This window comes from Lutjanus erythropterus, chromosome 4, assembly GCF_056507025.1.
Source record: "Lutjanus erythropterus isolate fLutEry1 chromosome 4, fLutEry1.hap2, whole genome shotgun sequence".
Lineage (NCBI taxonomy): Eukaryota > Metazoa > Chordata > Actinopteri > Lutjaniformes > Lutjanidae > Lutjanus > Lutjanus erythropterus.
In genome coordinates, this window is record NC_139320.1 from 3,800,198 (window position 1) to 3,823,932 (window position 23,735).

Consider the following 23,735-nt stretch of genomic DNA (forward strand, 5'->3'; position numbering starts at 1 on the left):
GTTTACTATGCTGATAAGAAAGTTTCCCATGCTCACAGGAAAGTTTACCGTGCTTCTGAGACATTTTACTGTGCTCAGAAAGTTTCTTGCCCATGACAAAAGTTCACCGTACTTACAAGAAAGTTTCCCATGCTCAAAAAAAGGTTTCCTGTGATCATGAGAAAGTTTCCCTTGCGCGTGAGAAAGTTTGCTGTGTTCTTAAGAAAGTTTACCGTGCTGATGAGGGAGTTTACCATGCTTCAGCTCTCAGAGAAAGCAAATGAGCATCTCAGAAGAAAAACTTAGAAAAACTCATCTTACTAGAAAGTCTTTGATACCTAGAAAGTCTCCTGTGCTCTCAAGAAAGTTTGTCGACCTCACAAGAAAGTTTCCCATTCTCAGTGAAAGTAAAGTAAAAGTTTACTGTGCAGTCCTCTTGAGAACATTTACTGCACTCACAAGAAAGTTTCCCATGATGATGAGGAAGTTTACCATGCTTATGAGAAAGTCTGTCAGGTAGCTTCAACTCCCAGGGGAGGCAGAGGTGATGGAAACTTAAAATGTTTTATTTTCTCTTGCACATGTCCTCTTCATAGCTCTGTACCCACATCCACTCATGCTTTTAGAATAAAGTGAAATGGGAGCAAATAAAGAAGCAGCTGTCCTGCTTCAAGTTCATGTGAACAAAGGGGCTCTGCTGCGACACCAGTCACTTCCGGTCAGGACGACTTTTTTCCCGCCCCGCCCTCATCTTCACCTCATCAAGGTGCAGGCTCAATAGCCCCCCCTTGTGCCCAGACACAATGCTCCCCCTATCGACCTCACCCGTGTTTTACAATTCCTGTCATCTGCAGCAACAGACCTCACTACCCGGGTAGACCTCGGGGAGGAGCTAATACCTCCAATCTCCGCCCACTCAGCCGGAAATCTGCTCCTCTCTCAAGGCTGGATTCTTTGAGTAATAAAATTGGCCTCTTGAATGCAAGGTCTCTTTGTAATAAGTCCTTCATAATCAATGATATGATTGTTGCTAACAATTTTGACTTTTTTTTGGTGACTGAGACCTGGCTGACCCCAGCAGACTCTGCTGCTTTAATAGAGGCTACTCCCGCAGATTTTAAACATTTCCATCTCCCTCGTCCCTCTGGGAGAGGTGGTGGATTAGCTGTCTTTCATAAGAATTGCTTTAAGTGCCCTATTGTTTCTTTTGGGAACTTTGTTTCTTTTGAGGTTTTAAGTTTTATTATCACTGGCCCTGCTCCTCTTGTATGTATCTTAATTTATAGACCGCCAGGATATAACAATTTTATTTCAGAATTCTCTGAACTCCTATCTATAGTTCTTTCTAAATATGACAGAGTGCTTATCCTGGGTGACTTTAACATTCATGTATGTTGCCCCTCCCGGCCCATGTCTCATGATTTTGTAGATTTAATTGAATCTTTCAGTCTGTTGCAATCAGTTGATAAGCCAACTCATTCCAAAGGTCATATCCTGGATCTGGTATTGTCCTCCGGCTTTTGCCCTGACAACGTGGAAGTAGTGGAAGTTTTTATATCAGACCACAAAGCTGTCATTTTTAATGCTCCTCTACCCTCTTTGTTGTCTCCTAAACCTCAACCCTCAACACGATCACGCATATTTACTGCTGATTCTGCTGACAAATTCATTGGGTACGAATACTCTCGCACAATCTTCAGATGAACTGTTATCTGTGCTTAACAGCCACTGTCTCTCTATTTTGGACCTCATTGCTCCCCTGAAAAATAGAAAGCCAAAATCAAGAACTCTCCCTTGGCTTAATGATCATACCCGCTCTATAAAACGACAATGCAGAAAATATGAGCGTAAATGGAAACAAACTAAATCACCTGTCATTCTTACCACCTTGAAAGAACTCATGATAAGCTATCAGTCAGCTGTGAATGATGCAAGATCAGCTTATTTCTCTCAAATTATATCAAAAAACTCTCATAACCCCAAAATATTATTCAAAGTCATTGATTCTGTTCTAAATCTTCCAACCACTGTGGATTTTGAACCTGGAAATGCTTGGGTAGAGAAATTTGCTTCGCATTTCACTGGTAAGATAATAGCTATTCGGTCCAAGATTGTACCAAATTCGCAGCATCTAGCCATCGCCTACAATAATCCTGCCTCCCTCACCCAGTTTGACCCTACTGATATCACTGAGCTCAGTAAAATAATTAGCCAAATGAACTCTTCCACTTGTGTTTAAGACTGTTTACCAACTAAGTTTTTAAAGCAGGTCCTTCCCACCATTGCTCCTCTTATTGTACAAATTATTAACTGCTCTCTGACCACTGGCAACTTTCCTAACAGTCTTAAACATGCAATAATTCAACCACTACTGAAAAAACCAAGCCTGGACCCACTAGTATTAGACAATTATAGACCCATTTCTAAATTACCTTTCCTATCGAAAGTACTGGAAAAAGTTATCTCAATCCAATTAATCTCATTTATGCATAACAACAATATTTTTAGCAGTTTTCAGTCTGGTTTTAGAGCTCGCCACAGCACAGAGACAGCCTTGGTGAAGGTCTGTAATGATCTACTTTTAACAGCAGACAGAGGTGACTGCTCTGTCCTCGTGCTCTTAGATTTGAGTGCCGCATTCCATACAATTGATCACGCCATCCTTTTGCACCGTTTAGAAGCTTGGGTTGGTATTAAGGGAAATGCCCTTCAACTGCTGCACTCTTATCTGTCTAATAGAACCAGTTCAGTCATGATATCAAATGTTTGTTCCTCTGTCACTCAGATTAACTGTGGTGTTCCGCAAGGGTCCATCCTTGGCCCTCTGCTGTTTTCAATCTACATGCTCCCTCTGAGCCAGATCATTGAAAACCATGGTATCTCCCATCACTGTTATGCAGATGATACACAGTTATATGTCCCCCTACAATCCACTAACTCCAGTGCTTTAGATAATCTTTATGCCTGCCTCAACGATATAAAATGCTGGATGTCACAAAAATTTTTAAAACTTAATGATGATAAATCAGAGGTCTTAATAGTAGGTCAAATACACCCCACAAGCCCACCTCTCAGCAAACTTGGCTCTCTTAATCAAAATGTTAAGCAGACAGCAAAAAATCTTGGTGTGATTTTTGATGCAGACCTTGGTTTTGAGGCTCATGTTAAAAGTGTGGTCCAGTCTTGCTTTTATCAGCTCAAAAAAATCTCAAAGATAAGATCTTTCTTGTCCTCTACTGATTTGCACAAAATTATTCACACTTTTATTTTTTCTAGATTAGATTACTGCAATGCACTTTATGCTGGGATCAACCTGAGCTCCATCCATCGTCTCCAATTAGTTCAAAACACTGCTGCTCGAATTTTAACAGGCACAAAACAATTTGGACACATTACTCCAGTGCTTGCCAACTTACACTGGCTTCCAGTTTTATTTCGTATTGACTTTAAAATTCTTCTGTTAACTTTTAAAGCATTAAACGGCCTTGCTCCGAATTATTTGAAGGACCTTTTGATCCGCTATGTGCCTCAGCGGTCACTGAGGTCTATGGATGCTGCTCTCCTGGTTGTCCCCAGATCCCGGCTCGTGTCCAAAGGTGACCGGGCATTTGCTGTCAGAGCCCCACAGCTTTGGAACAGTCTCCCTATCGAAATTAGGCAGGCTACTTCATTAGCTTCTTTTAAATCTTTGCTGAAAACCTTCCTTTATAGGAAAGGTTTTGCAAACTGCTGATCCAAGTCATGTGGTTTTCCCACACTGCTCTGGCTTGGTTAATTTATTTATTTATTTTTATTTATATCACTTATTTTTTTTAAACCAGTTTTTATCTCTGTACTTGTGATGTGATTTCACCTTCTGCATTTTTTAACTCCTTGTGCTTTGATGGTGTGTTGCTTTACTTGCTGTTTCTTTCTTTGTTTTGGCTGCTCATATTTTTTATTTTTTTCTGTACAGCACTTTGTAACCTTGTTAAGAAAAGTGCTATATAAATAAAGTTTATTATTATTATATTATAAAAGAGCAGCTCTGTCTTTGTGCAGGTCTGGACATATACGGATCCGTAACAGCAGGTGGCGCTGCTGCTGTCCTGTTGGACGACACTGGCCAGGAGGAAGACGAGAACTTTTTTGTGACTTATTATTTTGATTCCACATAACATTCCCGTCCAACAAACTCCGTCTGTGTCCCCAACAGTGAGTCACGTGGTCCCTCCAGTCTGCTGTACCCTGATAATAGACACACATCGCCCCGCCCCGCCAGGAAATGGGTGTGTTTGTTTGAATATGTGAGCGTGCGACTTCCTCAGTGCAGCCAGTGTGGTGTGAGACGCTGCTGAGGCTGGAAGCATGTACCTGCTGCTGGTGCTCGGTGTGATCGTAGGAGCTGCCTACATTTACCGACAGATCGTGGTGAAGGGGAAGAGCTGCACGAGCGACGCAAAGCTGCATGGGAAGACCGTGATCGTGACCGGTGAGTGGACGGACGGTTGACTCTTGTGTGTCAGCAGAGGTGGCTCGCGAACTTTGTGCACTTTCGCTGGTTACGTGAGCGACATCACAACATTCAAATGATGCGTTCAGAAGCAGCTCATACAGCAGTTATAAGAACTCTGAATGACGAGACGAGCCTGAAAGCACAAAAACACCAGTGCGTCACTTCTGTCATTTTAATGCAGAGGTGACATAGTTTGAAATGTCTTCGTTATGAAGACTGGACATTAAAGCTGCTGAAAGCGAAGCTGGGGTCATATCAGGTCGCTCAGGTCGAGAGACAGACTTTTAATCTGTAATCAGCATAAACTGTCATGAACATGACATAACAGAAGTGATTATCAAACTTTTTTCAAATATAGTTTTTGGGCCTTTTTTCCTTTAGCATTGGGAGAATTACTGTAAAAATGTATTTGATACAGTTAATTACCTGTTAAAAATGTAATCACAACATAATCCAAGTATCACGATATTTAAGTAATTTATGTAACTTGATTACTTTTTGGATTACCTCAATGTAAAATATGGTGAAATTGTTTAGCCTGATATAGTGTTTTTAGGACTGCAACTAACGATTATTTTCGTCATTGATTAATCGGTTGATTATTTTCTCTTAGTTGTTTGGTCCATTAAATGTCCGAAAATGGTGAAAAATGTTGATCAGCTCAAGATGACGTCCTTAAATGTCTTGTTTTGTCCACAAGTCAAAAAGATTCAGTTTACTGTCAGAGAGGAGTAAAGAAACCAGAAAATATTCACATGTAAGAAGCTGAAATCAGAGAACTTTTTAAAATTAAAAGTTGTCAGCTGTGTGTGCACTGTGCATGGTGGGATATCATTCTCTGTTTTAAAATTGTAATCCTACCAATAATCCCTGTTTTTACTAAATGCATTTGTAATGTGATTACATCTTGTTTAAATCTACAGTTACTTTTTTGAATATCCAGATGATGACCTGGAGACGGCTGAAGAGTGACAGTAAAGGGTGCAGAGTGAGGGGGTGGCACACAGCAAATCTTCATGCAAGACCTCAGTTCAGTGTAGTCTTTTTTTCCTGTCTGAAATTTGGTTTGCTGTAAAAACAAAAGCTGAGGAGACTCAGAAGTTGAATGCAGCTCACTTCAGTAGATTTTTGAGTTTTAAGCCCAACTCAAACTCTCAAGTTCTGAAAAAGTTTTACCGGCTGATAACGTGTAGATAGTTTACTTTTCTTCCTGAGATAAACTTGAATCTTTGAGTTTTACAAACACAGAAAAATTGTATTTCAGAAATTGTTGAATGAACTCTTTGAGGTTAAAGTGAATAATAATGACAATAATGAAAGCTCACTGTGGACAGTTTTTGTAAAAAAAAAAAAAAGACAATGGGGACTATTTGCATATTTATGAATCCTTGAAGACTAAATGAAATCAAGGTGAAGAGCTAATAGGGGTGTCCCGATCCAATATTGATATCGGATATCGGTCCGATATCAGCCAAAATCGAGTATTGGATTTTATCGGACTGCATCTAAAATCTCAGATATAAACGCTCCGATAAGCAGTTCATTTTCCACTCCAGCACTTCTATCCATAGGATGACTCTGGTTGCTGACGATTGTTCTCTTGTTTGAGAAACATCACTTGATCAAGCCTTTTCTAACATTCCACACCACAAAAAAAGTAATAAAAGTATGTATGATTCGTGATGATATCGTATCGGATCGATATCGGCCAATGCTCAAGGCTGCAATATCGGTATCATATCGGAAGTGAAAAAGTTGTATCAGGACATCCCTAAGAGCTATATGTAAGACATTTTAACAAGATATTTGAACTTTGCAAAAAATACATATCAGACAGAATTATTACTTACTGCAGAGCATGTCATATTGTTTAAAACATGACTGGAGGTGGAACTAAACTGTTTGAGGTTGATTCGAAGAAGAATGAAAGAAGTTGGTGAGAAATTTAAAATTTTCTCACAGCTTTTCAGGTCGCTCATTTATTTATTGTTAAATGAAGAGACTATTTTCTGTGTTGAGGACTTGTTTCTTTTTGGGTGTGGTATTGGAAGAGTTATAGAGTATTGTTTTTATCTATATTGTATCAAGGTTTAAAATTCTGGTATCGTGACAACTCCAAAATATACTGTCCTCTAATATAAAGGAGCTTCCAAGTGACAAAAGTTCAGCCTAAAACGCCCAACTTGATGTTTGATTTGATATTTTTTAGAATGTTTTTATCATATATATTTTACAGTATTTTACTGATACTGTGCACAATAGTTTGTGTTTATTAAAGAATTTAAAAATCATAATCTGTAACTATTATCTGTCCTCTGAGTCACTGAATTGGAGCTTGAATACATCTTGTTTTATGAGTCAGTGTAGTTTGAGTCTTCATTCAGTTCAGTTCAGTTCAGTTTGTCTATTTTATGCAGATCCAGCATCCATTTACATGAAAAACTCCCAGAAATTATGAAGCTGATATTATTTAAAGTATTGTGCAGCCTTTGTGGAGGTCTGGACTCTGAGTGCGATAAGTTTCCACATATGTTGGACTCACTCATGTCTCTAACCTTCCCCTCCAGGCAGTAACACGGGCATCGGGAAGACCACAGCCATCGATCTGGCTAAAAGAGGAGCCAGAGTGATCCTGGCCTGTCGCAGCCAGCTGAGAGGAGAGGCTGCTCTCGAGGATGTCAAGAGGGTGAGTAGAGGTCCTGCTCTGTTTCCTCTGTTGAGATCGACTGATTTACTGACACTATAAAGAAGGATCCCTGTCCTGAAAACTTAACTGACGAGTCTGTGGGAACTCTGTCATACAGACACTTGCTCTGTGAAGAGCAGGACTGCACAATTAATCGCAATTGAATTAAGAGTGTAATATGGCCACAATCTAAACTGAACCAGAAACAAATGTCAATTTTATGAAAAAGGAAAAATGTGTGAGAAAACAGCATTGTAATGAAGTACTGTAGTGCTGCAGAGATGATCTGACCAACAAATCTTGTTCTTTAGATAAAAGAAAACATGTTGGTTTGATACAGACCTCAGTAAAAATGAAAATAATGAAGTAAAATGATCATTCCCACTAATCATATCGCATATTGCAATTGCTGTTTCAGTCCAATAATTGCAATATGACTTTTTACCATGTTGTGTAGGCATATACTAAATGTCCCTGTGTCAGTTTTCATCAAGACAGAAGTAAATGTTGATATCTATATTAGAGTTGCAAGATTAATTGATTTTGATATTAATCACTTAGTATTTTGATGATCGATTAATAGGTTTGAGTAATTTTAAGGAAGAAAAGTAAGAAATAAAAGTTCAAATCCTCTGATTTCAGCTTCTCAGACATGAATATTTTCTGCTTTCTTTACTCCTATATGACAGTAAACTGAATATCTTTACGTTTTGAGTCAAACAAGACATTTGAGGACATCTTTAGTTCCAGGAAACACTGATGGACATTTTTGAACATTTTCTAGAGAAAATAATCGACCGATTAATTGATTATTTATGAAAACAATCATTAGTTGCAGCCCTAACTATATCACTGTGAGTGCTGGTCAATTCCATTGACTGTATATAAAGATAGATAGATAAAGATGATAGCTCCCCAAAATTGAAGCCAAAACGTCCTGATCGCCCTCTGGTGGCTGGCTGCAGTATAGGTCTTAAACCCGCCCCCTCCATGTTAGCAGGTGGGACAAAGGCCAGATCAAACTAAAAGTCTTTGGGTTCTTTGGTGTTCTGTGGTGTGTTTGGATTTAAGAATTAATATAATAACTATAACATTATTTTATAATTTTAGTGGTTTATTTCTTATTTCACTATTTTTATTTTACTTTTCCCTTTCATTTAATGTTTAGTCACAAACTACTTTCATCTGCTTACTAGGGCTGTACAATTAATTGCAATTGCTGTAAAATTGCAGTATGGCCAAGTGCAATATCCAAATTGCAGAATCAGAATAATATTGCAATTGTTTTGATAAAGGAAAAATGTCTGAGAAGACAGCATTATAATGAAGCACTGTAGTGCTGCACAGATGAGCTGACCTAAAAATCTTGTTCTTCAGATGTAACATGTTTGTTGTAGAACCTGTTTGTTTGTTACAGACTTTAATAGTTATCACATCATCATGATTTTAATAGTGTTTTTTTTGTCAGTGAATATGAAAACTAATCACTAATCCACTAATCATATGGCATATCACAGTTTTAGTCTTCTCTTCTCCTCACTCACACACCTGGAAACCTCTGGTTACTCTTACTGTGCACACACACACACACACACACAGAGGCTCGCCCTGCACGCCTCCCTCGCCCTGATCTGTTGACTTTCTTCATCAGCAGGATGTTTTATAAAGTCGCCCAGAAACACAAGTCGTGTTCTGGATTTTTTCATCCCATAATTCCGTTTTTGCAGCAGCAGCTGAGCTGTGAGTAGGTGGCTTGTTGTTAATGATGGAGTCTGCAAAGACTAACCGTTGACACCAACCAGGTGCACCCTCTTCCTGTGTGTGTGTGTGTGTTACTGTGCAGAGCAGAGTGTGACTGTCACACACACTGCAGCAGCAGAAGAGCAAACAGGTGAGGGAGGGAGAGAGTGAGCAGATATCATCTACTAGACAAAGTTACTCTATCTTATCTTAAGTGTTGATAATCCTCATGTATGGTGCTTGAGTGCTGACAGAAAGTAAAAGGACGATGATGCTGCAGCTGCAGGAGGAGGACAGGTCACTCTGTGCTTCATGTCCAGCACTCATGTGCAGCAGTTTGTCCTGCTGTGATAAGACATGTCCAGTTTGAGGAGCTAAAGAGTCAAACTGTTACGTCTCTGTCTAAAATACTCCCACACTTTAGATGATCACAGCGAGGCTCTCAGCAGCTTCCATCCTCTGACCGAGCGCAGCAGCTCACAGCAGTTTATCAACCTTCATTACACAAATTGACATATTTTCGTAACAATGCCACCGATTACATTGACCAGTCGCCCCAGCTCTGAATATCTTAATCTTATATCTTTAGTCATTATCAGTATACTGATAAAACTGGCATCATTTTCAAATTATATATCTTGATTAATATTGATATAATATATATATTATTGATCAATGAGGCAAATAAAATGCAATAATATTTTTCATGTAAACACACACACACACTCTTTCTCATTCAGTGTGAATCGTGCTTCATGTGTCCCACAGGAGAGTGGCAGTGACCAGGTGGTGTTCATGCAGTTGGATCTGGGGAGTCTCAAGTCTGTTCGCAGTTTTGCTGAAAACTTCCTGAAGTCTGAACCCAGACTGGACCTCTTGATCAACAATGCAGGTTAGAAAGGTCATCTCAGCTGTGCAGCATCAGAAACCCTGCTGTCTGTCTTCACTGCTTATTTCAAGTTTTATTTTAACTTCATAGTGTAATGCAGAGAGACTGGCTTTTCCTGAGGAGTTTAACGTGGTGTATTCTGTGCAGCAGTTACAAATGTTTGAGCTTAAGTGCGCTGAGTTAAATCTGCAGAATAGACAATGGAACAGGTGTGTATACTTCATTCTTCATATGAACACACCTTCTAACTGCAGACATGAACATTTTCTGGTTTCACTGGTTTAAAGTGGGTGGAATTTGTTGGTTTAATCTGATGACAGGTATCAAACCAATCAGAAGTCTTTTTATATTATGGTGCAAAGAACTCTTGATGAAAACTGGACGAAAGAGTTCTTCAAGGATTTCAACAAATCCTTGAGGAACACTCTCTTCTTCTAAAATAGGTTTATTTGGATAAAAAAAAGGGGTTTTAATAGAACCCTAAGTCTTACAAAGAACCCTTGACAAAACCTTTCTTCACAAAAGAGTTTGTCAGAAGGTTGTGAGTAGAACCCTGAGTACAGAGAGCAGCTTTACAATGACATACTGTATTGCTACAGAGATGACCTATAAATCTTGCTCTCCAGATGTAGAAAACAGTTTAGATGTTTGGCACAGAGCCAAACAAAATGTCACATCATCATGATTTTAAGTTTTTTTTTTTTTTTTTCGGTGAAAATGAAAATTGGGATGACAAAATGTCCATTTCCACTAATTGTGAATCATACTGCAATCATATTATCTGTCAAAATAATGCAGATTTTGAAGATCTCCTGTTTTTAAAGCATTCAAAAAAGAACTGACTGGCTTTTTAAAATCCTTTGAGACATCCTAATATTAAAAAAATATTAATTATTATTTGTGGTGTGTCATGTTCTACAGGTGCCTGTTTGATGTTTGTATTCAACAAAGTGAGAAAAAAAAAACCCTTCAAACGTGTGTCTGTGAAGATTCTCAGTCATTCAGGTCATGGTATTCGTAGCAAGGGTTGTCTAAGCAACTGAGCAACTCTATCAAGTCCAGTTGCCTATGACAACCCTTCAGACTTGTCCATCTTGAAATAAAAATCCCTGCAAGCGCAGCTGGCACCTTGTCTCAAAAACTGGGAGGTGCCTTCACAGCTGGGGACACTGCTGAGAGCATAAACAAAGCTTATAAATGGGACAAACAGTCCGCAACTTCTTGCTCAGAAGCACATTGACTATATATGGTCTTGACATGTACCAGTCTGGGTTTCATGTGTGCTGGAGGACTGACAGTGTATGCTTGTCTGCGTCAAGGAATCCTCGACTTGCTTGTTTTCATGTTTCCATGTCTAGAAACGGTTTCTCCATGTTTTTGTCACAGGTATTTTTATGCAGGGTCAGACGGAGGACGGACTGGGGATGATGTTTGGCGTCAACCACATTGGTCACTTCCTGTTAACAAACCTGCTGCTGGACCGGCTGAAGGAGTGCGGACCGAGCAGGGTGGTCACCGTGTCATCTATGGCGCATAACTTCGGGAAAATTGATTTTGACTGCCTGAACAAGAACAAAGCTCTGGGACTGGGGACCTCGTTCATGGAGGTTCTCCAGGTCTACTCCGACAGCAAGCTATGCAACGTCCTCTTCACCCATGAGCTGGCCAAGAGACTGCAGGGATCTGAGGTCACCTGCTACTCCCTCCATCCAGGTCAGTATTCAGAGGATGTCACCATTCAACTCATGCAGACAACTGAGGAGTTAGGTGTTAAAATGGGGACTTACAGTGCGCTGCTTGCATAAAATGCAGCACAGGAGGGAGTTCTTATACAGTTCAACAGAAACTGAGGACAAGTTGACAGGCTCTAGGGACAGTAATTGAGGTTGGTCAGTCCATCACTTTGATCCAGACTGAAGCATCTTGGCAAATATTGAAAGGATTGCTACGAAATCTGGCAGAGATGAGACCAAGTCATTGTTTTGCAAGTCATAAGTAAATCTGAAGTCTTTGAACTGAAGTTCAAAGTCAAGACTGACAAGTTCCAAGTCCTCAACTTTGAGTCCAGAGTCCTAAATAATTCATAATGCGCTGCTCGCCAAATGTAGATCACAGTTGGAAGTTGTTGTGTTATTGTAATATTTCAACATACTGCAGTTCGCTTGTGGTTCACCAACACACAACATGACAACAAAATCATCTTTGGTATCATTAGGGATGTGTATCTCACTGACACTGTGTTTTTGTAGGTGCTATCAACTCTGAGCTGGCAAGGAACACTAGCTCAGTGTTTCAAATCCTCCTGATGCCTGTGACTGCCTTTTTCTTCAAGAACACCATCCAGGGAGCCCAAACCACTCTGCACTGTGCTCTGCAGGCAGGGCTCGAACCCCTCAGCGGACGCTACTTCTCCAACTGCACCGTGAGAAAATTGTACAACAAAGCCAGGGATGACGCTGCAGCCAAGAAGCTGTGGGAGCTCAGTGAGAGACTGTGCGGTCTTGCATAAAGGGCTGTCCATCAAACTGCTGATACTGGGTTGTCATTGTTTATATTAGATATTAATTAACACTTACTAAGTACCCCCTCCTGTTTTGGGACCTTGGTCAATGTTCTCCTTTCTTTTCTACATTTTTTGCCTTTGATCTTTAATGACCCAGTAACGATAATCCACAGACCTTGTTGTGAGCAGTTTTATGTACAAACTACTTTCTTTCTTGTAGAGAGAAAGTAGTTCTGGTAAAATCTAAGGTAGTTTTGGTAGATCTTAACCTGACACACCAGGTGTTTTGTTACATGTAACCATCTGGTAAGTCGTCCTTGGAAACGTCTTGGAAAAGGGCAGGCACTTTCACAGAGCACTCGGCAGGTAATTGGATGAACCATCTGTCTATAATGTCTAGCACAGGCTAACCAATCAGATCAGCACTTCCACGGATGCTTGTCACTGTCATCACAGCTAAAAACAAGCCTGTAGCTGCCAAGAGTCCCTCCTAGGACGCTGATTACCTTGCAAGGTAAGGTAGACTCTACTACAGAAAGAAAGTAGTTCTGGTAGATTCCACCATAAGTAGTTCCTACATTAAACTGCTCACAACAAGCTGTGTGGATCATCTTGAGTAACTCGGTCATGATCAACAGGGTCAAATATGTATTTTTGATTTTGGGCTGAATTGTCCTTTAAGTTCACTAATGTAAGTAAAGTGCTAGCTAACTTTTGCACTGTGTTTTGTGTATTTTGCTCTGCAGCAAAACTCTAGCTAGCCAATCTGCATCAAGTTAAGATGACTGATCAAGATTTTTTCCAACAAAGACGAGACGAACACATGACATATCAAGTACAGCAAACAGGAAAGGAGAAAGTCGACCAAGGTTTGAAGAGGGGCGGGACTTAGGAAGGGTCAATTGTGGGAAGATACATTTGAAGGCACTTTATAAATGTTTCTCTGGCCGACCCTTAACTGCCACACCAGTCCTCTCCCAGTGCAACTAAAGAAAACAGCCAGTCTGCTAGTTGCACTATCTTTGGAGTTAACAGAGTAGTTTTTACAGCACTGTTTCACTTGATTGTTTTGTATTGTTGCATGCATAAGATGTGTACTAACAGATAAGGTAATGACTGCTTATGTAACAGCTTGTAAGAGTTTGTTAAGATGGAATAAATCTCCAGATTTATTGATGCATTGTATATCTTGAATTATTGATGGCCAGTGAAAATAAACTATTACAGTTAATGTTAGATGCATGAGTTTTTTTCAAAGGCCATGAAACTGCATGTTATTCTAAGTGATGGGTTTCTTCATGAACACACCTGCTAACTGTAGACATTGGTATTCTAGTTTCACTGGTTTAGAGTGGGCGGAATTCAACAATGTCAAGTAAGAATCTGATTGATGACAGACCATCTATTGAATCAACTCAAACCACACCCACACATCACTGAAGCATGTCATTTTATCATAAATGTATTTGTTTAGACAGAAATAACCGTGTCAGAGAAATTTCTAAGAAAACAAGTTCCAGGAGTTTTACTAGATTATCAGATTATCAGGCAAAGTACCTTCTTTTGTTCATGCACAAAACTGGAAGCTTGGATCAGCTTCAATCTGACCATATTCATGTCCAAATTGCTGCATGTGGTCTTTGTTTAATGCATTCATACTGACTTTTACAAGAAGGTAAGAACAAATACTTGAGAAAGGCATGACATACTGCACATAGAGCTGGGTTTTTTTTTTAATGAATCAATGAATGACTAAACAAAACAAACCTCAAATGCTGCAGGAATGAGCCCTGAAATCTGGAAATGAGACAGTGTTTTTAAACCTCTGATTCCCTTGTCTCAAAGCCAGCGTTTTTTAAATGGCTTTTTGGTTAGACAGCTGAAATAAGGACTGTGTTGTTCTAGGACAACCCTACTCCAACACACATGATTCAAATGATCAGCTTGCCATCAAGCCTCTGCAGAAGCCTGAAAACAATCTGGGCCCCGTTTCCCAGAGCCTTCGTAGCACTACGTGCATCGTAAGTTGTATCTTAAGGTCTCCCTTAAGCTTACGGGCTGTTTTCCAACTCTGGGGCCCTGATCATTTGAATCAGGTGTGTTGGAGCAGGGAAACATCTAAAACATGCAGGGCAGTGAGCTCTGAGGACCAGGGTTCAGAAACACTGTTCTAGGACATCAAATATGTCGGAGAATACCAGGGCGATTATTTTAATTGTCTATTAAACAGAGTTTTTAATTTGGACTAGTCGATTAGCAAAACTATGATACACTCAGAAAGCAAAATTGGGCAAAAATTACCTAATTGATAACGTTAAATGTTTTTTTTGTTTGTTTTTTTTTGTTTTTTTTTAAAGTGTCACTCAGAGTACTCTAAAATTCAGCCCAAAAAGAATATTCAGATGTCCTTGGTAATCACCAACATTTTGACTATTAACTGCAATGTGAGCCTTGTTTTTAGCCTAGCAGTTGTTAATAACTTTAATTTGGATTTTGATGAGTGAGCTAAGGGTGATGTTAACGTCTGGGTTGGTCTACAGAAATGCATCTTTATTGCAACACTCTGTATCACTGTAATCATGGACAAGAGCTCAGTCATGATGCTTTTTGGCCAATGCAACATGGTTCCATGGATTTTTAAAGGGTCCAGTTTTTCTCCATTCTACTCCCAACAAACACCATATTAACAAGAAATCTATCCACCTGGCTTCACTGAAACTGAGTCAGAGAGATGTTGTGTTCTGAACCTATAATTTGTGGTTTTGCCATCTTTGATTGCATCATATTATAAGGTCTTTCTGTCTCTGGCCAGTGACTAAACTCCACACAGAAGCAGCAGCAGTGATCAGCTGATGACATGCATATAACTATCTGCATTGCAAAGCAAGACCTGCAGCCAAGTGTTTACTGTGTGTGCAGCAAACACCTGTGAGTGCGTTATAAATGAGAATCATTCAAATCCCACTATCAATAGGGACATTACTTAGTCTGACATTTTAAATTGTCACTGGAGGTTAGTTCTGAGAGACACAGAAGAATTCATAAAATTGAGACTGATGACATTAATCAAGGTGGTTTTGTAGTTATTCTCAATAAGGGACTTTTTTAGTGTTTAACACATGCAGATCACACTATGCTTGCATAACTGGTGCTACTTGCTTGTCCTGTTGCAGGGAATGCTGCATCCAGTGCAATCAGACAGAGCAAAGTAAACCTATAAAACCACAGACAGACAGACAGACCACCCAATAAACATAATAATATTTGAATGAATATATAACCTGCTGACAACCTGAAATGGAAATTAGGCAGATAAGTCAACATAAAGAATGGGATCATTCAGAAGCTAAATACAGCATAATTATAGAGCATATATAACCTGTTGCTGGGTGTCTGTTGTTTTCTGTGGATGAGTCTCACACTGGTAGCTCATTCAACTAGTAACTAATCATTGTATACAAGGCTGGAATACATACTGAGCAATCGTATTTTGAAAGTGCCTGCCCTTCCCAGATGGTTCTGTGTCACAAAACATGTGGTGTGTCAGGATAGTAGTGACCAGCATCAGAGCTGACTCAGTTGTGAGCAGAGCTCAACTGTCATGAAATTCCTAATTGTAGCATCAAATAACTAATTCAAACCAAACTGATTGGGAAAATGAACACTTAAACAAACATCACTGTGATAAGAACTGCCTAAAATAACAGAAACCATCTTAGGGAAACATTTATTTGACATTTACTTTGATGTTTTAGATTGATCCATGTCCCATCTATTAACATTTGGAAGGCAGGATCTATGACCTATGCTGCAGCCAGCCACCAGGGTGTGATTGAGAGGCTTTGGCTTCACTTATAGGGAGCTCTCATGTTGTCCATTTCTATGTAGAGTCTTAGACACACACACCCTTTAGCATCAATATGAGACGCACCTGACTCAAGTAACTTTCATGTAAATCCATCCATGTCAGTTTATGTGGTGTAAAGAGTGAGAAGGTGGCATATGGAGGAGGGGTGGATAGATGAGTTGGTTCTGTGTGTAAGCAAAGGTCAACATTATCTAAAGTTTTAAGTTAAATAACATTACGTGCATCACATGACTTACTTAATATAACCCAAACGTTGATCCTGAACTGAACCAAGTAGTACTTGAACCTCACCTTACTTAACCCGTCACACCAGATGGTTTGTTACACAGAACCGTCTGGGAAATCGTCCTTAGAAACTGTTTGGAAAAGGGCAGGCACTTTCACACTTGGCAGGTGATTGGATGAACCATCTGTTCTGATATAACTGATGCTATCATAGTATCTACACCAACCTCTTCAAGTGCCGCCATTGTTTGTTGGAGACAAGTCGCTTTTGTGGATGCTTCTTGCTGTTGTCACACCTAAAACCACCCCACTAGCTCATGTAGGGGATTGAGGGTGGTGAGGGGCATAACAAAGACATTGTCATTTGATGACCAGGGACAGTTTTGTAAACCTGCACCCACCAGCACACGCAAAATTTTACACTAGAAGCGACCCATTACTTGCAATTCTCTTGATGTCAAATCCAGAGTCCCACCACCTGACCTCTGATTAAATACATCACTTGTCACTCTTTTGTGTTCTGGGACAAGTAGTTGTGTTCCTGCAGCTGTTGATGTGTTTCCACAGTGACAATGTGCTTAGCTTGTGGCTATCAAAAGCTAATACTTTTTAGCACCTAATAAAAGCAGCAAAGCTACTGGCATGTTATCCTCACAGTCTGAACACACAAAGCTTCTCCCAAACATCTGTCAACTTATCGTCCACAATTTGGTATTCTTCACTGGCTATTTTTGCCTTTATGTCATCAATTGTAGCGAGCAGCTAGCCTTTCACAATAATATTGCATGCGGCGACATTATTAGCATATTCAAATGTTAAAAATAATGCACAATTATTTTCATTTCTGATTTTTCCAGGAAAAAGAATGTCATTATATTGTACATTATTATTATTATGTCATTATTGTTCTGACCCGCTGCCCACCCACAATTTGTTCATTTTAGCCTGTGCCCATACCCTTGCTAACAAAACTTTTTGCAGGTTACCTGACAGGTACCCATGGATATCCCACCTCATGCAGGACTGCAGGTTGTCAGGACCTGTAGTATTATTGCAGCATAGTAGTACCGACTGTTATCAGTGTTCCTGTGTAAAACAGGTATATGATGGGATGTGAGTTGGATGCAACAGAGAACATACTTAGACCACTGACAGTGGGAGGAGGCAGGAGACAGTGGGGGATACTATATAGTGAAAATGGATTCCAGCAATGATCATGTTCCTGGTTCAGCATCATCAGAACACTGTTGAGCCCGTGACAAAATTCCATGGCAGCATATGATAATGATGTAACAACAGCAGATCTCCCTGGAGAAAAGTAAACAGCAGTGTTAAAACAAAGAAGGAAGTGTACTGACATTATGTAACTGCTCTTATCTTTCCTTCTAAAAGGAGTCTTTGTAAAGAGAGCTTATGTGACAGTCAAAATAAACCGCTGTAGTTCATCAAATTAAAATTGGACTTTGATTTGTCTTTGCTAATATGCCAGCACTGACACTAGGCAGCAATCAAGTCAAATAAAATCAATTTTATTTTTAGCACCATATCATAATAGAAGAAAAAATGTAACTAAATCTCACTAGGAGGGTGGCACTCGTTGTCTTCTGTGTTTGTGTTCTTGTTAGCTGTCCCTGGCTAGCATGGACGCTTGTCTTTTGTGTGTGTGATGTTGTTGTTTAATTTAGTAGGTTAAGTTAACCCTTTTGTTCTATTTAACTTAACTTATTTTTATACATAAGTTGTTAATAAAAGAACATTACATTTTTGTGTCAGTTTTCCTTCATTCCTTTTTCTCCCAGTTAAATTTATTTGAGTTGTATTTTCAACACTGACCAAAACTGTGTCAGTGTGCTTACACCTTATACATCTTACTGATATCTGACATTTCATGTCAACCAATAACAAACCTCCTAATTGAATGGAGAGTGGGATCATGAGAGTTGCACATAGGAGCATGCATTTCACTAGAAATCATCCAATCATGTTTCAAAAACAAAAACATAATTTCTCAGTATCTTAAAAAAAAATGCACATATTTAATTTTAAAAAGCTGAGTAATTTCAAGCCTTTTGTCTCAGGTCTCAAGTCATAAATACCAAGTCAAAGTCAAATCGAATCTTTTATAAATAAATGTTAGTCATGCAAGTCTCAAATTCTTACTTGAGTCAAGGCATGTGACTTTATATATTATATATTATAATATTTCACCTTATCTCCTATCTTCTGTATGATCAGGTGTGGAGAAAAGGTGAAAATGAACAAAATCTAAGAAAGTCATTTTTCTCTAACATTTAAGAATCATGATAAATTCTGGCCCATTGTACTGAGAGAACTGAGTTTAAAAGGATCAACTACAGATCAATAGCAACAGATTTATTTTTCATTTCGCAGGGATGTAAGACATGTCTTTGTTATTTTATAAGGATGTACAGGTTGTGAAAACAAAATGACTTCCACTGACAATATGGACTATCTATCTACAATGTCTAATTAACACAGTGGCATGCAACCGTTTCAGCCCAGCCAGTCATGGCATATGGCTGCTCACCCTGAGCCTGGCTCTGCTCATGGGTTTCTGCCTGTTAAAAGCAAGTTCTTCCTCATCACTGCTTGCTCATTATATGAAAAGTTAAACTGACATGCTGGATGGTTTGTTACATGGAATCAGAGCATGTGAGCGGAGCGGGGAAGGGTTGGATGGAGTGTGGAGCAGCTTTTTTTTTTTAAAGAGATGGAGCGTCGCCTTATCTCCCACTCCAATTTCTCTTAGGTATCGCTCACACCACCAGTCTGACATGTGCTCAAGTGTGGAGAAGAGTGAAAACATCTTTTCCATGGAGAAAAGCCTTCATTGCCATTCTTTCCTCTTCTTTGAATGAAGAAATACTCTCCAGTTCTGATATAACTGATGCCACACAGTATTTATGCTAACCTCTTCAGGAGCCGCCATTGTTTGTTCGAGGCAAGTCGTTTCCATGGACACTTCTCGCCGTTGTCAAACCTAAAACCACGCCTGTAGCTGCCAGTAGTCCCTCCTAGGATGCTGATTGGCTGCACCACCTTTTGTACAATCTCCCAAATCCAGTTGCCTGCAAGGTAAATGATTTGGTGCTATATAAAGAAAATTAACTTGATTGAACACAAAATCTGTTTTATTTAAGAATTGTCCATTGATTTTACATCCTTTCTGCCTGTACAGTGTCACTTTGCATTATCAAATGCAACTTGCAGTATGGTTGTTTGGACATTCCTCTCTAGTAATTTCTTATTTTTTAGTTCAGGTTTATACAGATAAGGATCTGTTTTACGCTTGTTACACCAGTACGTCACTTACTCATAACTGTATAGTCTCCTGTTTGCATGACTCAGCAAAAACAGTTCATGATAAGTAGTGGATGGTTAAAATAAAGACAGTTTTCTGCACATTTTATATAAAAAACTGCATGTATGTGATAACTATAAGTTATGTTCACAGTAAGCTGACATGTCATGGCCTGAGAAACAGGAGGGCAGTACACAGATAAAGTTGCAGTGTTTATTTATTACACTCAGAATTCTTTTCCTGTTTTCCTGTTCAGGCAAACAGGTAGTCAGAAACCTGCTTACAGAAACGACTCATGCCCATTTCATGTGCTGAAAGGTATAGGCTATGGTCTGAGGTCTGTAAGTGCACTCATCAGCTTTTTGGGACACACAGGAGCTTATAATTGCTTTTTACAAAGAAAAACACTGCAGTGAACCTGTCCTGATTCAAGATCAAGAATCATATTCTGCAACTTTGCACCATGCATTATAAACAAATTACACATTATCCTTCAAAATATGACAACAACTCACTAAATGCTTTAGTGTTTCAGACCGAACAGGCTCACAGTGTCTGTGGGAAGCAGGTGGCAGCATAACATTGTAGAGGCATCATTCACTGGCATTTTTTACATGAATAAAATATTAATAAATAGTTTAATCGACTAGTATTTCTGGTGCAGACTAGTGAGGGTAGTGACGCTTATTTGTACAGTTGACTAGGCGCACACATCCCAAATACTAGTCCAATCACATTGATGTTTGCTCTATTTGTTATGGTGCTCTCTTTTATCTCTCCCTTATCTTGTATCTGTCTTATAATAAAGTATTTTTAAGACTTATTGCATCATATTACATGCCAACGTTGAGACCTCAAAATTGCTTGAGTTTCATAGATTTTGTTTCCTGCATTCACTTCAACCCAAACCATGATCTTTCTCTAACCCTAACCAAGTGTTTTCTGTTTTCTGTCCCTAAACTTACACAGATTTTAACAAAACAATGCAAACAAATTTTGCAACAGTTTTGCATATCAAGGGTTCCCATCTAAACACAACAGGGTGCTTGAAATCCTTGAAAACACTTGAAATTTCTTGTAGTGTTTTCATGGTTTGAAAAGTCCTTGGATGTTATCGAAAATAAATAAATAAATAAATAAATAAATAAAAATGGTTGTTTATAGCTCAGTAACATCTGACTTAATGTGATGAAGGTGCAAAATAATCATGTTGGTATATGCATACAAATATGTAATTCAAAAGTTGTAAGGTGCTAGAAAAGCTTGAAAATGCATCCTTGGGAAGTACTTGAATTTGCCAAGCAAGACTTTGAGAGTTGTAGGGTTTATACTCAGTGTGTAGAGCCAGATATTTGGGAGAAACATGGGAAAATCGGTGACCCTGGAAGGAACTGGGAGAGGGCAATGAAAAACAGCAGTTTTCAAGGAAGACTGGGAGGGTTGGCAAGTATGTACTAAACAAGCTCGTAAGAGAGCCTCTACTCAGTGAAAAATATTTTCTATTAAGCATGGAACTCAGTCAGCAACTGACTGTAAAATCTCTCCTACTCCACTCCTTACCTAATAAGATAAAAGACCAGTCCAACTTGATGGTTGACTCACCATGACTTAGCAGGTTTCATCAGTGTATTGTCTGTGATGCAATGTTGTGTTTGCAGTGTAAGGTGTGTGTCGCCACTCTGAATACAATCAAATCTCCCTGTTGTCATCCTGACATGTGTGCAATGGGTCAACTTGTTTCTGTACGATTGCCAGTGAATTATCAGTGATTGTACACTATCATACTGTACTCTGAAAACCTCAGGTGGTTCACAGATTGAACAGGTGTTCTCCTCCACATACCTTTGCCTGGTGAAGTTCCTGGTAAAATATACTTTAAATGACATTTCAAGACAAACACCTACAAATAAACTCTCTCAAGACATAAAACCTGCTTTTCTTCTACAGTCAAGAAACAATAAGTTAATTCAACAGTCCTGTCAGAACTGGGACCATGCAATAAATTTAAATGAAGCACATTTACACATTAATCATTAAATGTTTATCATAGCATTATTATAGTAAAATTATTAATACATCTGTGTCAGAATGTGCAGTGTATGTGTTCAGAAGAGCACACCAGTGTTGTTTACTGCATTTTCAGGGTTCCCGCAGGTTTTAACTGGTGAACTGTAAGACGTTTTAAGACCTTTTAAAACCACCTGCAAAGCTGGTGACCGTTACTTTCATGTTGCTTTCATTCCATACAGATTATTGGAGAGGAACTGATATTGCTGTAACCATTGTGCTTACGGCCCGGACATTTGCCTCAAACATATTTAACTTAAAACAGAGAAGTTATCATTTTAAGATATCAAAAATCCTGATCAGCTTTGTATGCTACAGAACTTGGACTTTAAGCACATATTATTTATTGCTTTTTGTCAGTATTGTCTTATTACATTTGTACCTTTGGTTTCAATTTGAATTCTTTACTATTTGCATTAATGATTGACTTTATTATCTTTATTGCACTTGCAGTTTAAATTGTGTGCACTGCTTTTGTTTCCATACAGACATCCACCACAGAGGAGAGACAGCAACCCTCTTTGGACGTTCCTGTATGAATAAAAGTCAAAGTCCATGAAATTAGCTTTGTTTTAGCTCCCCACATGTAACGTGCAGGGAACATTGAGTGCAGAACAAGTAAAATACATTCCAACAAAACCGTTAAAAACTGGAGCCATAAATGCCTTTTCTCATCTAAATCTGGGAGCTGCTCCAACCAGCACGTCTTTAAATTACCTCAGTTTTTCTTATAACCTTTAGGGGAGAATGGGGTGAGCCGAGCCAGTGGGTAAAATAAGCCGCCCCTTGTATCTAACTAACCACACACATAATAAAAATAACTGTGTAATGACCACAAATTGAGGAAGTAGGTTACAGTTCACATGACTCAGTCCAGTCAGTCTCAATCTTGGACCTGCAGCACATGGAGAGAATGATGAGCAAACCAAAAATATTTTGTCACATGTTATGTGAATTCATCATTTTAGTTAAGTTATCAGTCTTGTATTTTAATTAAAATAGATATGTTTTAGACTGCTGTAAGCTGAAAAGCATAAACTTAGTATGGCTGTGGGGGATGTTGGGGCAAGTTGAGTCAATGGCTCAATTTACCCCTAAAAGTTTATATAGGCTACATACAGACTGACCTGTGTATTTAAGTATTTTCCTCTGTAGTATTAATATTTGTTCTGCAGTCAGAGATGGACAGAAATTCAGTTGAATGTATTTAAAATGCATATTAATCACTTTTGTGTATTAGAAATACATTATTTATATACAGGGTCGGGAGGGTTACTTTCAATATGGTGAAAATGATTAGCCTAATGTAGTGTTTAAAGATTATTTTCATCATTGATTTATTGATGGTGGTGGAATTTACACCCAGGGGCAGCTGTGTGTACACTGTGCATAATAATATTTCCCATTTTTATTAAATGAATCTGTAATCTGATTATATTTTAAACTGTAACTGTAATGGAATGCAGTTACCTTTTTTTCATATCCAGATCATGTGCTCCTGTTACATGTAATCCATTACTCCCCAAGCCTCTTAATATATCATTTTGTTCTCAAATAAGACACATTTTATCCCCAGGTTTACACTGTAGGAAAAAAAAAACTACATTTAGTCCAATTACAGTCTTTGAGTGTAAGTGAAACGTGACATGACAAATGAAAACTGAAATTCAACAGGAGGTTAAAGTCAGACACATCAGTTAATTTCTATAGAATGTATTTTTTTTTTTTTCAAATGACAAATTACTGATATTTAAGTACATTTTCCTTTTTTATTTAAATACATTTGATGAGAAAGTATTTGTAATTTGTAACAAGATACTTTTTGATATATCTGTGCTCATCTCTGTCTACAGATAAAATCAAGATGGCAAAACGGCACAACAGAAAGACAAACAGAGGCTCAGCTTCACTGGATGATTAAAGAAGATAGTGAATAAGTGTCTCAACAAAACAAGAGGAGA

At 38.8% G+C, this 23,735-nt stretch overlaps 1 protein-coding gene across 1 annotated transcript; it reads left to right on the forward strand.

The window, feature by feature from the left end:
* Positions 1–4,274: 4,274 nt before the first annotated feature.
* On the forward strand, positions 4,275–12,447 carry LOC146327373 (dehydrogenase/reductase SDR family member 13-like). Its single transcript, XM_084716801.1, has 5 exons — positions 4,275–4,450; positions 7,042–7,160; positions 9,669–9,792; positions 11,176–11,502; positions 12,039–12,447. Exons 1-5 carry the CDS (start codon positions 4,327–4,329, stop codon positions 12,296–12,298), a joined length of 954 nt encoding a protein of 317 aa, XP_084572927.1. The 5' UTR covers positions 4,275–4,326; the 3' UTR covers positions 12,299–12,447.
* The last annotated feature ends 11,288 nt before the right edge of the window (positions 12,448–23,735 follow it).

What these genes read in the sequence shown, in the direction of transcription:
- LOC146327373 (XM_084716801.1), top strand. Translation starts at nt 4,327, where the DNA reads ATGTACCTGCTGCTGGTGCTCGGTGTGATCGTAGGAGCTGCCTACATT. An exon ending in GAAGACCGTGATCGTGACCG is followed by an intron (nt 4,451 to 7,041) that starts GTGAGTGGACGG and finishes CTTCCCCTCCAG; the next exon opens with GCAGTAACACGGGCATCGGG. An exon ending in CTCTCGAGGATGTCAAGAGG is followed by an intron (nt 7,161 to 9,668) that starts GTGAGTAGAGGT and finishes TGTGTCCCACAG; the next exon opens with GAGAGTGGCAGTGACCAGGT.